We start from the raw sequence: 14,779 nt of genomic DNA on the forward strand, positions 1-14,779 counted from the left end.
ATGAAATCTCGTGCCTTCCTGCTCCTTTGCCCCAAGACCACAAAGCATCCCTTTGTCCAGTATATCCACGCTGGATACGCTCCCTGCTCCTTAGTCACTTAGTATCCATGTTGGTTATTAGACCAACCATCACAGAATGGCAGTGTTGTTCAAAACAATGGCCCAAGCACAGGAGTAATGATGCTGGCAGTTTGGATATGCCAAAGAGAAGCTGTAAAGTGCTTCCTTTAAGTGAAAAAGTGCAAGTTTTTTACTTAAGGAAAGAAAAAAAATTGTATGTTGAGGTTGCTAAGATCTACAGTAAGAATGAATCTCTTATCTTGAAATTGTGAAGAAGGAAAAAGAAATTCATGCTAGTTTTGCTATCGTACCTCAAACTGCCAAAGTTACAACACAGTACATAATAAATGCTTAGTTAAGATGGAAAAGGCATTAATAGATCCAGAGATACAGAAACATGCAACTGACTGATGAATCTCAGAAGGGGAGGGGCAGGAAGAGATTAACCAAAGAACTTATATGCATCTATGCATAGCCCATGGACACAGACAATAGTTCGGTGAAGGCCTGGGGAGGGCAAGGTCGAGGGTGGTCACGGGACAAAAGGGGATCTGTAATACTTTCAATAATAAAAATAAATTTAGAAAAAAAAATCAATCAGTATAATTCACATTATAATAATAAAATTTAAATTTAAAAACAAAGAAGGCATTAAATTTGTGGGTGGAAGATATGAATGAAAAATGTGTTCTGATTGATAGCAAGGGATCCCCTAAAACAAGGGACCATGTTCACAAAACTTTATTACAGGATACTATTATAATTGTTCCATTTTATTATTAATTATTATTGTTAATTTCTTAGTGTGCCTTATGATAAACTAGAAGCCCGGTGCAAGGATTCGTGCACATTGAAAGAAAATTAATTAGAAGAAACAGTTTAGAGGCTGGGGAAGGACCGTGGGAGGTTGGCTCCACAGGGTGTGTCTGGCATATCTTGCCCAGTCCTGATCAGCTGGATCCCAGCAGCAAGCTAGCCTACCAGTCAGTGCATCTGCACCCGGGTGGTCAGTGCATGTCATAGCGACTGGTCAAATGGTCGAATGAACGGTTGGACACTTAGCATATTAGGCTTTTATTATATAGGATAATAAACTTTATCATAAGTATGTATGTATAGGCAAAAACATAGTATATTACAGGGCTCAGTAATTCCTTGGTTTCAGGGTCCCACTGGGGTCTTGGACCATATCCCCTGTGAATGAAGGGAAACTACTATATATAAGTATTTGGAAATTTTGTGTCTTTAAGTTCATCCTACATACAATCAATTATGAATATATCATAATAACTATTCATATCCATTAATATTAATGATAAAATATAGCTGATAACTGTGATGCCTAAGTCAGTATCAACTTGTTTCATATCAGGGCTTGTAACAATAGAATAATAGTCAGATGAAAACAACTATTATGAATTGGGATAAAAGTACTTGAATTTCTGCCTACAGGTAAAGTAGCTCAGAAATTCTGACATCATCATCACCACCAGTCCTCAAAAACTAAAGACAAAAATCAGGTTTGCTACCACAGAGTAACTCCTTCAGTAAATATTTATCGAGGACCTGTTCAAGCAAGATACTGAATACAAAGTTAAATCTGACAGGGTCTCTTAACTCAAGTGTAACTAAGAAGGATGAGAGAACACACAACGTGAAAATACGCCTTAGAGCAGTGGTTCTCAACCTGTGGGTCGCGACCCCTTTGGGGGTAGAACGACCCTTTCACAGGGGTCGCCTAAATACATCCTGCATATCAGATATTTACATTATGATTCATAACAGTAGCAAAATTACAGTTATGAAGTAACAACAAAAATAATTTTATGGTTGGGGATCACCACAACATGAGGGACTGTATTAAATGGTCGCGGCACTAGGAAGGTTGAGAACCACTGCCTTAGAGCCTGGTATCAAGCACTCTCGCAGTTACCCAGAATTAACCTCAGACACCTTCGATTCCTCCCTCTTCCAACACCCAACAGAGTGGGTGCCAACAGTCAAGTTCAGGCCTCCAGTCATTATATGGCTGTCAAGTAAAATCCCATAAAACCTCATGTGTCATCAGTTCATTCCCTTTCTCAAAAATCTGAAATTAATTATCCCATTCAAGAAACCAATATTTATTTGGTATCTACTATTAGTCAGAGAGTAAAGATAAAGTAGCAAGAGAAGGACATTGTCCTCAACTTCCTTTACAGGGCCTAAAGTCTCCTGAATAAAGTGCAGAGTCTTCAGTCTAGCATTTGGGAGTCTCTCTGATATGATATAAACCCAACTTCTCAGCTGCCTCTTCCATCACTTGCTCCAGACTTCTAATGTCCACTTCAGTGCAAGTGGCCATTTCCAGCCATGGAGTTTTCTTCATATTGACCTTTCTGGAAATCACTTCTTTCATATCTGCATACTTTCAAATCCTTTTTCTACTTCAACACTCAGCTGAAATGCTTCTCCCATAGACCATTCCACAAATGATTATTTTTAAATGAATGAATGAGTGAGTGAGTTAACATCTGTAGGCCTTGCTGAATAATCTCTCCCTCTCCCCCCTCAACCAGATAACTGAGAGAGAGAGAGAGAGAGAGAGAGAGAAAGGAAGGAAGGGAGGAAGAAAACAAATTCCCCCATGAACTTCAGAATGCCCACTTTTGGGCAGTAGGAAAAGATGCCTCTAATGGCAAATGGCTCCGGTTAAGAACAAACCTCCTAAGAAGGCTGAGGGAGATTAATGACTCTTGAGAGCTGGGTCTCTGGAGTATACTTCAAACTGCTCATGTTATCGTTGAGGAAACTGAGGATGAAACGGGTTAAGTGAAAATCTGCATCACAGCTGAACTTACATGGAGAGGAAAATTGTCTTTACTGCTTAAGGTAATTCTTTCCACCATGGTAGAGACTGAGATGATTTAAAAGAGGAAGGGAAAAAAATATCGGGCCCTGGCCGGGTGGCTCAGTTATTTGGAGCATAGTCCAGTACCAAAAAGTTGTGAGTTCAATTCAGGGCACATATCTAGGTTGCAAGTTCAATCCCTAGTTGGGGCACATAAGAGAAGCAACTGATCGCTCTCTCTACAAATCAGTAAACATATCCTCGAGTGATGATTTAAGAAAAAAAGTTAAAGAAGCTTGTCTTTTCTTAAAATGAAAAAAAGTTAATGCTTGAGTTTGAATTAGAAAAGAAAAAACAAAACCGAACACAAAAACCTGACCTGAAGCTAAATCCCTGAGGAGAGCTTAGCACAGGAATTTGAACATTATGGGTCAGGAAGTTAATCACAAAATTAAAAACAACTAAGTAACTTATTTCTGGTTCCAATGATGTTGATAATACTTAAAGAACTTGAAATGTGACTATAGAAATTTGCACATCTACATCATGACACACAAAAATGCAACCAATTTACATGGAAAAAATTTACTCAAATGCCAAGATTCCTTTCCAGGTAGCCCATTATCATGAGCATTAACTCTTTTTTTTTTTTCCTAAATTGAGGTATAATTAACATAGTTTCAGGTATACAACATAATGACTAGACATTTGTATATGTTGTAAAATGTTCACTACAGTTAGTCTAGGCAACATCTGTCACTCTACATAGTAACACAATTTTGTTTTCTTCTGATGAGGACTTTAAGATTCACTCTCTTAGCAACTTTGAAATATACAATATGGTATTAATTATAGTCACCAGGCTATACATTGTGCCCCCATGTCATATTTATTTTGTAAATGGCAGTTTGTACCTTTTGACCCCCTTCACCCATTCTTCTGGCCCCTCACCCTCACCAACTTGTTCTTTGTATCTATGAGCTAGTTTTTTTTTTTTGTTTTTTTTTAAGATTTCCACATATAAGTGAGATCACATGGTATTTTTCTTTCTGTCTGACTTATTTTACTTAGCACAATGCCCTTAAAGTCCAAACACATTGTTGCAAATGACAAGATTTATACTCATTAACCCCTTATCAGATACATGACTTGTAAATATTTTCTCCCACTCAGTAGGTTGTTTTTTCATTTTGTTGATGATTTCCTTTGTTGTGCAGAAGCTTTTCAGTTTAAAGTGGTCCCACTTGTTTATTTTTTGCTTTTGGAGTTGGATCCAGAAAATCTTGGCCAAGACAGATGTCAAGTAGCTTACTGCCTAATGTTTTCTTCTGGGAATCTTATGGTTTCAGGTGTTACATTCAAGTATTTAACCCATTTTAAGTTTTTTTCTGTGTGTTTAGTGTAAAATAGTGGTCCAGTTTCCCAACACAATTTATTTAAGAGACTGTTCCTTCCCCATTGTATATTCTTGGCTCCTTTGTCATAAAGTAATTGACCATGTATGTATGAGTTTATTTCTGGGTTCTCTATTCTGTTCCATTGATCTATGTCTCTGGTTTTTTGTTTGTTTATTCCCAAAACCACACTGTTTTGATTACTAGAGCTTTGTAATATAGTTTGAAATCAGGGAGTAGATGTCTCCAACTTGGAAAGCTCCAAGAAATAAGAGTCTAACATCCTCCAGTATAAATATAAGGGTAAATAAAAATTTAACTTCAATGGTAGGTTTTCCAGCCCAATTTTCCATCCGTTCTTTGAGGGGGGAGGGTGTGATGGTTAATTTTATGTGTTAATTTGCTTGGGCCATGGTACCCAGATATTTGGTCAAATACTATTCTGGGATGTTTCAGTGAAGGATTTGGGGGATGAGATCAACATTTAAATTAGTGGACTTGTGGGTGGGACTCATCCAATTAGTAGCAAGATCTAACAGGACGAAGATTGACCTTCTCCAAGTAAGGAATTCTGCCATCAGACTGAAACTGCAACTCTTTCTTGAGTCTTCAGCCTGCTGGGCTACCTTGCAGATTTTGGACTTACATCTTGACAATCACGTGAGCCAATTCCTTACAATAAATCTTTCTCTCACCATATTGGTTTTATTGTTTTGGAGAACTGTGAGTAATACAGAGAGTTATAACAGTGGCTACTTATGGGAATTGTAACCAGGAGCCTGTGTTCTTCATCAGAACCCATGCTAGTTTGCTTTGCTTACAGCACAATACCCCCAACAGGTCGACTGATAAGACCCGACTCCTGAATCATATAGTTCTAATGGGCACCAGCTGGGGATGCATTAAATTTGCCTTCTCAGAAAATGAGATGAGTCCGACTGGCTTTCCCCAGTGACTATATCAATCTCAGTGCATGCCCCAACTAAAAAAGCAACTAGTAAAATAGCAGGGATCCAATTTCACAACAGTTCCAAAGTTTCTGCATTTTTTGGAACTAGGAAAGCTTTTAAAATCTTCCCTGGTGAATATGAGAAGTCACTATAGAGCTACCGCCAGGTGGATGGCTTTAGAAAGCTTTGGAAACAAGTTGCTTACGTACTCTAGCTCCATCAGAGTTCACTTTGTCATCTCAACCCTAGTCTAGATGCCTTTATGCCAATTTGTACCATTAACTAATTAACAAACATTAACTGAGTGAGGTGAATCCACTTGGAAACATAAAAAAGAAAACCTAAGTGCATCTTCCCAGTATTCCCTCCCTAGTTCACACTCTCTATTGTTCAATTCTTAAAGATTGACATAAAAAAATAAAATAAATAGAAGGCCAACAGGCAGGATCATCAATAGAAGAGACTGGGTTAAGAGATGTGGCAAATAAAATTGATTGGTATATGTAAAAGGCCAAGGATTGGCAGGGCCTGATGACTAAACAATAGCTTCAGGGGCACACAGCGGAGCCCCATGCTGGTGGCAAGCCAGGTTTCTGAAGTAGATATTTCTTAGTGCGGGCATAAAGGAGCTATACTCTTTAAATGTGAGAGAATGCGAATGCATGCTTAAGTAGGCAAAGAAGGAAATGCCCATGGACAAGACATTTCCTTAAGTCAAATTTATTAACATTAAATAATCTTTTTAGATCATGAGTTGCAAACTCACATGCAACAATGTGGGCTGAGCAGGCAATGACAGTCTGGGGCATGGGTTGGACATGATGCAATATGGACTGTGGGAACCATGGTGAATGGAAGAATAGTCTTCCAAGGGGAGCTGCTCTTCACAGAAGCTGTTGCCCAGAGGGAATGTGGACACACCATTGCCAAATCTTCTATGTTGCGAGAAGACAGAAATTTGGATTTTTAACATGTGTAACCTTCCGAAGTTTAAATGTTGGCAACAGGTTTTAAATCTTACAAATTTAAAAACCTTTAAAACATCTTATGGGGCCAAAAGAAACACATCTGTGGCTAGATACAGGCCGTGAGTGTGATTATGCGTTTGGGTGTCTGCACTTCTTGTGGGAGAGCCCAGGATCTCGTGGGCCCTCATCCCTTGACCCAGCACAACACACAGGGAGCTGTTAATTAAATTACACAATTATATGAACTTTTTTCCCCCAAAATTATGTTATTTTAAGTGATAGCAATAATAATTAGTATGTCTTAGATTAAGGCTTAGTTTAGCCTATGTGTTTTTTTCATACTGAGAAAGTTAATTCTTCAGAGAATTCCTTCAACAAATAACGATGAAGTGCCTAATTATCACGCAGGGTCCTGCACAAAATAATTCACTTCTGGGCTCCTGCATAAGGACTTTAAGAGCTGACTAATTTGAGAAGGAAAGTATCAAAAGTGTCTAAAAAAATCAAATTTTCTGCTGCTTTGTAGGTTCTCTCTGTTGTCATCAAAGTATAAACAAAGTGTAATCTGCAGAATGCTCTGTAATAGAATGCTTTACAGCCTCTCTCTCCTCAGCATTAGGCATTTATTTAGTATTTATTCATTCATTCATTTACTTATTTCCTCACCTAAGGGTATGTATATTGATTTGAGAGAGAGAGAGAGGGTAGAGGGGAGAGAAAAACATCAGTGTGAGGGAGAAACATCGATAGGTTGCCCTCCCATATGCACCCTGACAGGGATCAAACCCACAACCTAGGTATGTGCCTTGATTGGGAATTGAACCCACAACCACAGGACAATGCTCCAATCAACTGAGCCATGCAGTCAGGGTGGGAATTTATTTTTAAAAATATGCATTATTAAGCCTTAGAGAGGAAAACCAAATATTGACTATAATTCAGTATAAATGAAATTATAGGGCCAAACAAAGGGTGAACATTTTCTCCCCTAGTATCTGCTTATCTTTAATACATTTGAAAAAGAATCAAAGTCAATAGGCCACAGGCACGTAAAATGTTAGTGACAAGTAGGTAGACTGCCACTGGGCCAATGCTGAGTTTTAAAAAATGCTTATAGGGCCCCTATATAAAAATGGGCAAGATCCAGGTCTAAGACTGAAGTTCCTTCATCTCAAGTCAAACTGCTTATATTTATTGTAATAGCTGTTTTAACACTTGTGCATGTGGCCAGATATTGGAAGGACTTTAGCAACAATCTTGAGTCCATTTTTCATAAACTTCAATCATTATCATATCTATCACCAAACTTTTGGTCACATTCACTTAATATTTTTATTTAACTTAACTCACTTTTTTAATTCAGTGATATTTGTTTTTTAAGAAGAAACTTGTGTTATTGCCATAGGAGAAAAAAACAGTATATCCCTTGACATAGAAGATAATACTGAAATACATAATTATCAAATTTAAAAGTTATAACCTAAAAACATCTCCTGAGGAGGTAGGTATTATCATTCTTTTCATCTCACTGATAAGGAGATAACCCTGAAAGGCAGGTACTAGCTCAATTGTAAGGAAACTGAAGCTTAGAATGAAGTGACTTGCCAAGGTCAACTATGAGTGAAAGAGGTATAACTCAAAACCAAATGCGCCTGGCATTTAAAAAAAAATACTTTTAGTCATGTCCTTATATTGCTTCCAAAGACTGGGAGCCTTCCTTTTCGCACTGAACTCCAACGTGAACTTCCTACGATTAAAAATGTAGACATTTTCAGAGGCATTGGAAATAGGAAAGAAAGGACTGAAAATGTGGTCAGTAGACTACCACAAAAGTTATAAAATGCAGATAAAACTGTTTTATGAGGGACTGGAACAAAAGCAGCTAAGCATGCTTATCCTCCTTCACTTATTATAACTCTTTCCACTTTGAATCTTCATTAAAAAGGTGGCAGAGTATGTAATTTTAGAAAGTGTTATTGCTTAAGCCAATGACTAGAAAAGCTTCAGTTGAGAGTTCACCCCAAAAATTCCTACACCCATGTCCCTAGAAAGTGAGCTCAATGCACAGCCAAGGAGACTCAGTTAAGACAAAGGGAGCCATGACTTGCCAGTTCTGGGGCACACAGGTTTTATCAGATATCTCCCTAACATTCCACCAGAGGGGACCAGTCTCTCGCTCATCTGTACATCTTCCGAGTACTCAACTTTAGAGTCAGAACGGCTCTGGTTTTACAAGGTTCATCCCAAATGGCAGTTCTCAGTTCTGTCAATCACTAGTGAGGAGAGAAGATTGCATCAGAGCTCTGCAAAGTCCCCATTCAACATCCAATGCAGAAGCCAACATCTGAAGGAGGAACGGCCTTGCACACTAACTTGTTTGCTCAGCATGTATCCTGGTAGGAGTGCACTTAAGCTCTCCTGGATGTTAACTTCACTAAATGAAAAATTCCTGGGGGGTAGAAACTACATTTTACGTTTTACTGTATGCACTAAGGGTAGACCACTGGGTTTTACCAAACATCTGGATGGCCATCTCAGACCTTGACCCTTATCTCAGCATATGCAAAATGGAAATCACTGTCTCTACCCCAAAACATATTGGTGTAACTCCTCCCAAACTTTTAATGCGTGCATGTATGTGTATTATGAATGTGTTTGTATGCATGTATGGTCATTTTCACAAGTAAGCAAATACTCTTCTACAGCATGGTTGTATTTTATCTTCTCACTTTAATATGATACAATTGCCTTATCGACTCCCCTATTGTTAGAAATGTTGGGTCTTTACAATATTCTCTATTCTAAATGGCACTACAATGACCTTCTTTACACGTTTATCTTTATAAACATGTCTGATTATTTTCTGTGCTATTCCTCCAAATGACCAGATCAAATACAAAGCATACTTCTAAAGTGTCTAGTCTTTTGTGATGCCATTCACCTGGTATATTTCTCTACTTCGAGGAACCACAGCACCTCCCTGCTGTGTCACATTTTGTCTTAACTACAAATTATGTTCAGCATTTGCCCCTCACCCAATAATTTTTGAATTTCTTTCAAGTGGACATCCCCTTACTCATCCCCATATTCAAATCCATTCTGATTCCAACCAATAGTAATTAAACCCAACTGGCAGGTGCTGCGGTCAAAATGGATGGGGTGTAATTCCCGCCCAGAACAGCAGGGGAGGCAGACTCACCACCAACAATGCATGATATGTTTAAGTCCTACATTAAAGGAAACATTAATAGAAATGCAGGAAACATTTACCCATGACTTACTAGTGGACACATGCAAGTGATAGAAACGAGACATATTCACCAGTCGACACCAGTCTATTTAAGCTTTTTGTTTCATCTACAGCAACAGGACCACGTAGGAAACCATGAAGATCTCTCTAATCTTCTAAACCAGGGTTTTTCAACCTCTGCACCAATGATGTCTAGAGCCAGACAAGTCTCTGTTTTGGGGGGCTATCTTGTGCATTATAGGGTGTGATCAACATCCCTGGCTTCCAGTCACTAGATGCCAGCAGCAACTATCCCCACCTTCCAACCATGACAACTAACTGAACATGATTCCAAACACTGCCAAGTGTCCCTTGAGGGGGAAAACAAACAAACAAAAAAAATCACCCCTGGTGACTAAGAATCACTGGTTAAGTATAATTCTAGATCTAAGGGCTTCTCCCTTACTATATTATCTTTTCTCTAAGTCCTAAAAGTGACTTTTTTTTTAGTTCAAAACCTACAGGACCCTAAATTTATTTTTAGGTAAGAGATAAATTTGTCAAGAAACATTGTTACTGATGTCAATTATAAATATGGGTATCTCCTTTGATTAAACCCAGTAAGCAAAAAATAAAATGTTCACTATGCAATGGGCACATATAAGTATCGTGACTAGTATGTGTTCAGAACACTACAGTTTACAAAGTATTTTCACACTGACTTCACTGAATGTTCACGCTGTCCTGTGAAGTACTCATTATTGTTCCCATTCTAGAGATGAAGACAGGGTGGCTCAAAGACATCAAATACGCAAGACCATCTGAGTATTACGCGCTGTAGGTAGGATTTATATCCAGGGAGTCTCACTCCAAACTGTATACACTTTCCAGTTAATTTAGTAAACAACTAATGTGAGCTGTTTGGGGCCACAGACAGGGAAAAAAGCCAGAGAGAAGGCTTACATAGATGAAGAAATAAAATATCTTAGGGATGCCCTGCTACCAATGTAGCCCACCAAGAAACTATAAGTAAAAAATTGCTTGTAGAAACAAAGCATCATTTAACCACTAAAAAAATATATTGTATCCATCCTTTACATAACATCAAGAACATTTATTGTGCAAAAAGAGAAGTAATACATGCTAATTATGGTAACATTCCCACTCACAGTGTTTAAAGTATGGTAACACCTTTTACACTTTCTAAATAGCCCAGGAAATTGGTATAATAAAGATTCTTATCCACTAATAGAAAACTGCACATAAAAATAAACACTAAGTAACTGGATTAATATCACAGCCAATTAAAGGCCACGTCAAATTGAAAATTTAGTTCTTTGTACCTCTAGAGGAGTGTTCTTTTCACCACGAACAATTCCCAGCATCACATGACCCTACACTCTTCCAGATATTAAATATCATAGCCCAATAAAAATATCTGCAACATACAGATACTAATTCTGTTTCAATATCATCTGAAGCCACATTTCCCTGGTAGTTTTAAAGGTGGTATTGACACTACAATAAGTAGGAATTTTTGCTGCTCTTATCAAAGATGAAAAGCACTCCCTTAAATCAGGCAAGATGACCTTATTCATGACTTACTAATTGACGCATGACAAAATGTTTGCAATTTTCCAGACTTAGTCAACTCTGCACTCAAACAATATTTGATACTTTTGAGCCTGAATTCCAGCATGGCAAAAAGATGAGCAGGGAGAGTCCAGGAATTCCCTGTATATAGAAGAGTGAGTCTTTAAAGATTACTTGTCTATGTAATAGTAAAGGACTTATTTAAGATAGGAATACTATACACGTTGCAATACACAAACACAGGTATTTTGAAGATGAATGGAAAACAGTTCAATTCCTGCTTTAAAGAACAACGAAAAAATGTTGAAGTCTTACTCCATCATGGAGGGTGGGATGGTACAGCAGTCTTGAATCGCAGTGAGGGGAGAGGTCAGGTGAGCCGTATAGGATGCTTCTACAACTTGCTTGTTCCGGTTGACCACATCCAAGTAACGGTTGAACTTCTCTCGGATTTTTTTGGCCAGCTGTGGGACGACAGAGAGCAAAATAAATTGAAAGCCCAAGACAATAACCTACTATACTTTTTCTATTAAGCTAATGTGTGTCACAACCAGCATGTATTAAACTTCAGGTAAAACAACACACATCCAAGTCTTTATTCCACGGTGTACATTGAGATTAAAACTTGCAAAATGCCCAGAAGGATACTCAGATAACAATCAAGGAATATCTTCTGTCTTAAAACAGAGGATAATGCATTAAGAACCTTTCACATGTCCAAATTCAAATAGAGCAGCAGCAGTCCATGAAATGCCTTGCTAGACATAGTAAAACAAAGTTTATTGCTATGGTTGTCAGTATGACAGTGGGCATTGGGAGTTCTGGAGCAACAATAATGATTGGAAGGAAAAACCCTACTACATGTGGTTCTGGATTCACATAGATTTTTTTTCAGGGGGAAAATACATAACAGGAAAAAAATGACATTTAGTGTCTCGGCCTGCACAACTTCTGGGGTCACCAACACCGTCTTCCATGTGAAGGGCAAGTCCCTGGCGTGTTGCAATGCAGATATCCATACAAAACAACATGTAGAATTAGAAATACACTCGTTTGGTCTGTTCTACCTTTAAAATGGACAAATGTCTTTCTTAATTGCTATGAACGGAGTACTTCATCATAATTTACTTTCATGTGGGAAAAACAAAAGCAAATGGATCCGCATACTGCTTTTCCCTCCATTGTTCCCACCAAACATCATAGCTTAATTACAGCTCTCCAAGGAAAACAGTGTTGTTTTCCTTCCCCTTAAACAGAATGTTACCCAAATGAAATGACTGAGAGAATTACAGCTAATTGGTTTTGTAGAGCTATTCATTATCAGTGGAGAACTAATCATCTCCTTTGGGTCATGCCTCTCACACAAATCCAATAGCTTACAGGCTAAGAACATGGAGCCAACTCAAAATATCTTCATTTGTTATTTTCAAGCCGATTGTAAAATCTGATGTCGTTCCAGTGATATTTGGAAACGTTTAAGTTTCAATTAGATAACTGAGGCTCTCTCTCAGCTTTGCTAAATACGGCACAAACTACAACATTCAGAAAACTTTCTGGACTTAACGAGAGTATGTATGAGTGTAATGTGTAATCTGATAATGGATTGTCCAAATTCATTTCAGCATTTTGAAAGGAGGGATTTTGTGACTCAAAAATTAACAACTCCACCTGCAACTCTATTCCCTGAGTTAGAGTTCTTACTATGAAAAAGAAATGTATGTTTTTTTCTCGCTGGGGTCTTTGCAATAAAATGTAGAGAAACAGTTTCATTTCCCATCTTAACTTAGACCACTGGTGGTTTTACCCCCCTAGGGGAAATGTGGCAAAGTTTGGAGACAATTTTGGTTGTTGTAACTTGGTGGGGTGCTACTGGCATCTAGTAGGTGGAGGCTAGGATGCTCCTAACATTTTACAATGCACAGGGCAGCCCCATAACCAAGAATTAGACAACCCAAAATGGCAATAGTGCCCCACCTGAGAAAACCTAATGTAGTGAAAAATCAAAGAATTATCCCAATTTTGGAATTCAGTCAATCAGTTCCAGGCTGTTTTTCCAGGTTAGTTCTCCACCCATTCAAAATGGTGCCTTAAGGAGGAAAAAAATCTAACCAGTTTCAAGATTTACAAATTTCTACTTTGATCCTTGTTTTTCTTTTCTCAAAGTAATGTGTCAGAGGGGTCACATATGCCTACAGTTCTTTAAAATGTAACCCAAATACAGAGCTATAGGACTATCCACTCATCGGCAGATGTGTGGACATGTTTTTTTTAAAGAGCAGTTTGCATTATTGTAACCATCTCTATTTCCTAGCCTCTCACATTCAATGGGCAGCTGAGGGACAGGCAGAGTAAAAGTTCTGGCTTAAAACCTAATATATATTCTCACGGTGCCCTGTATTCCCCCCTCATAACACATATTACACTTTCATGCTATCATCTATTTAACATCTGGTTACCCCACTAGACTGTAGGCCCTGTAAGGGCAAGCACTACATATAAGTTGTTGTTCATTTCTTTATCTTCAGCATTTAGTACACTGCCTGGTATTCTAGTCAGACAAAAATATTTAATAAATTAATAAAGGTCAAAAATATCTTATTCTTGAGAGTCCTCATCACCCTTATCTTTTTGGTCTAAGGATCAATGGCCTCTTTAAAAACATGGAGTACTTACTTAAAAAATATACAACAATATGTATTTCTGGAAACTCCAAGACTAAGTTCTCTTTTCTATGTTCTGAAATAAATGTCATGAATTTTCCACCTGCAAGCATCAAGAGTGTAGTCTATCATTAAAGATAAGGTATACTTGAAATAACTGCCATTCCAAATATCTTCACAGATTCATTTCTAAAGGGAAAATGAAATTCACAATCATTTCCTTCCCTCACATACATAGAAACATTAACACATGAAAAATATCTGTGTTTCTTCTACATATTTAGAAATTTCTAATTTTAAAAAAGTCAGATCTAGCTAAGCACTGCCTGTTTTAGTAGGAGCTAAGAATGACTTGCAGGTTTATTTATTTAGTTATTTATTTATAAATATACTAGAGGCCCGGTGCACAAAAATTTGTGCACTCGGGGTTGGTAGAGGAGGTCCCTCAGCCTGGCCTGTGCCCTCTCACAGTCTGGGACCCATCAGGAGATAAGGACCTGCTGGTTTAGGCCTGCTCCAGGGTGGCAGAGGGCAGGCCTAATCCTAGGTGTAACCCCTGGTCGGGCTCAGAGCAGGGCCCATTGGGGAGTTGGGGCCCCGCCTCCTGTCATGCACAGAGCAGGGCGGATTGGGAGGTTGCCATGCCACCCTCAGTCATGCTCAGGGTAGGGCCGATTGGGGGGTTGGGGCACCACCCCCTGTCACACTCAAGGCAGGGTCCATAGGGAGGTTGCAGCGCCACTCCTGTCATGCACAGAGCAGGGCCGATCAGAGGGTTGGGGCTCCGCACCCTGTCACACTGATCCCGGTGCTGGGAAGCCTCGCTGCTCCGCTGATCCCAGGGCCAGGACGCCTCTTGGCTCCCCTGATCCCTGGCCCGGAGGCCTCTCGGCTCCGCTGATCACCGGGGCGGGAGGCCTCTCTGCTCCGCTGATCACGGGGCCTCCGACTCCGCTGATCACGGGGCCGGGAGGCCTCTGGACTCCGCTGATCACCGGGGCTGGGAGGCCTCTCGGCTGATTACCGGGGCTGGGAGGCCTCTCAGCTGATCACCTGGCCAGGAGGCCTCTGGACTCCGCTGATCACCGGGGCTGG

The 14,779-nt window shown here is 39.2% G+C and overlaps 1 protein-coding gene across 4 annotated transcripts in view; it reads right to left on the bottom strand.

Annotated features, from left to right (window-relative positions):
* Positions 1 to 14,779, bottom strand: part of CACHD1 (cache domain containing 1) — a 226,927-nt gene that overhangs the window by 91,624 nt on the left and 120,524 nt on the right. For all 4 annotated transcript variants that reach the window (XM_059689294.1, XM_059689296.1, XM_059689295.1 and 1 more), the window contains one exon: positions 11,340 to 11,488. In XM_059689294.1, coding sequence (XP_059545277.1) covers positions 11,340 to 11,488 — 149 coding nt within the window. The remainder of the gene's footprint in view (positions 1 to 11,339; positions 11,489 to 14,779) is intronic.

This window comes from Myotis daubentonii, chromosome 3 (assembly GCF_963259705.1).
Source record: "Myotis daubentonii chromosome 3, mMyoDau2.1, whole genome shotgun sequence".
Classification (NCBI taxonomy): domain Eukaryota; kingdom Metazoa; phylum Chordata; class Mammalia; order Chiroptera; family Vespertilionidae; genus Myotis; species Myotis daubentonii.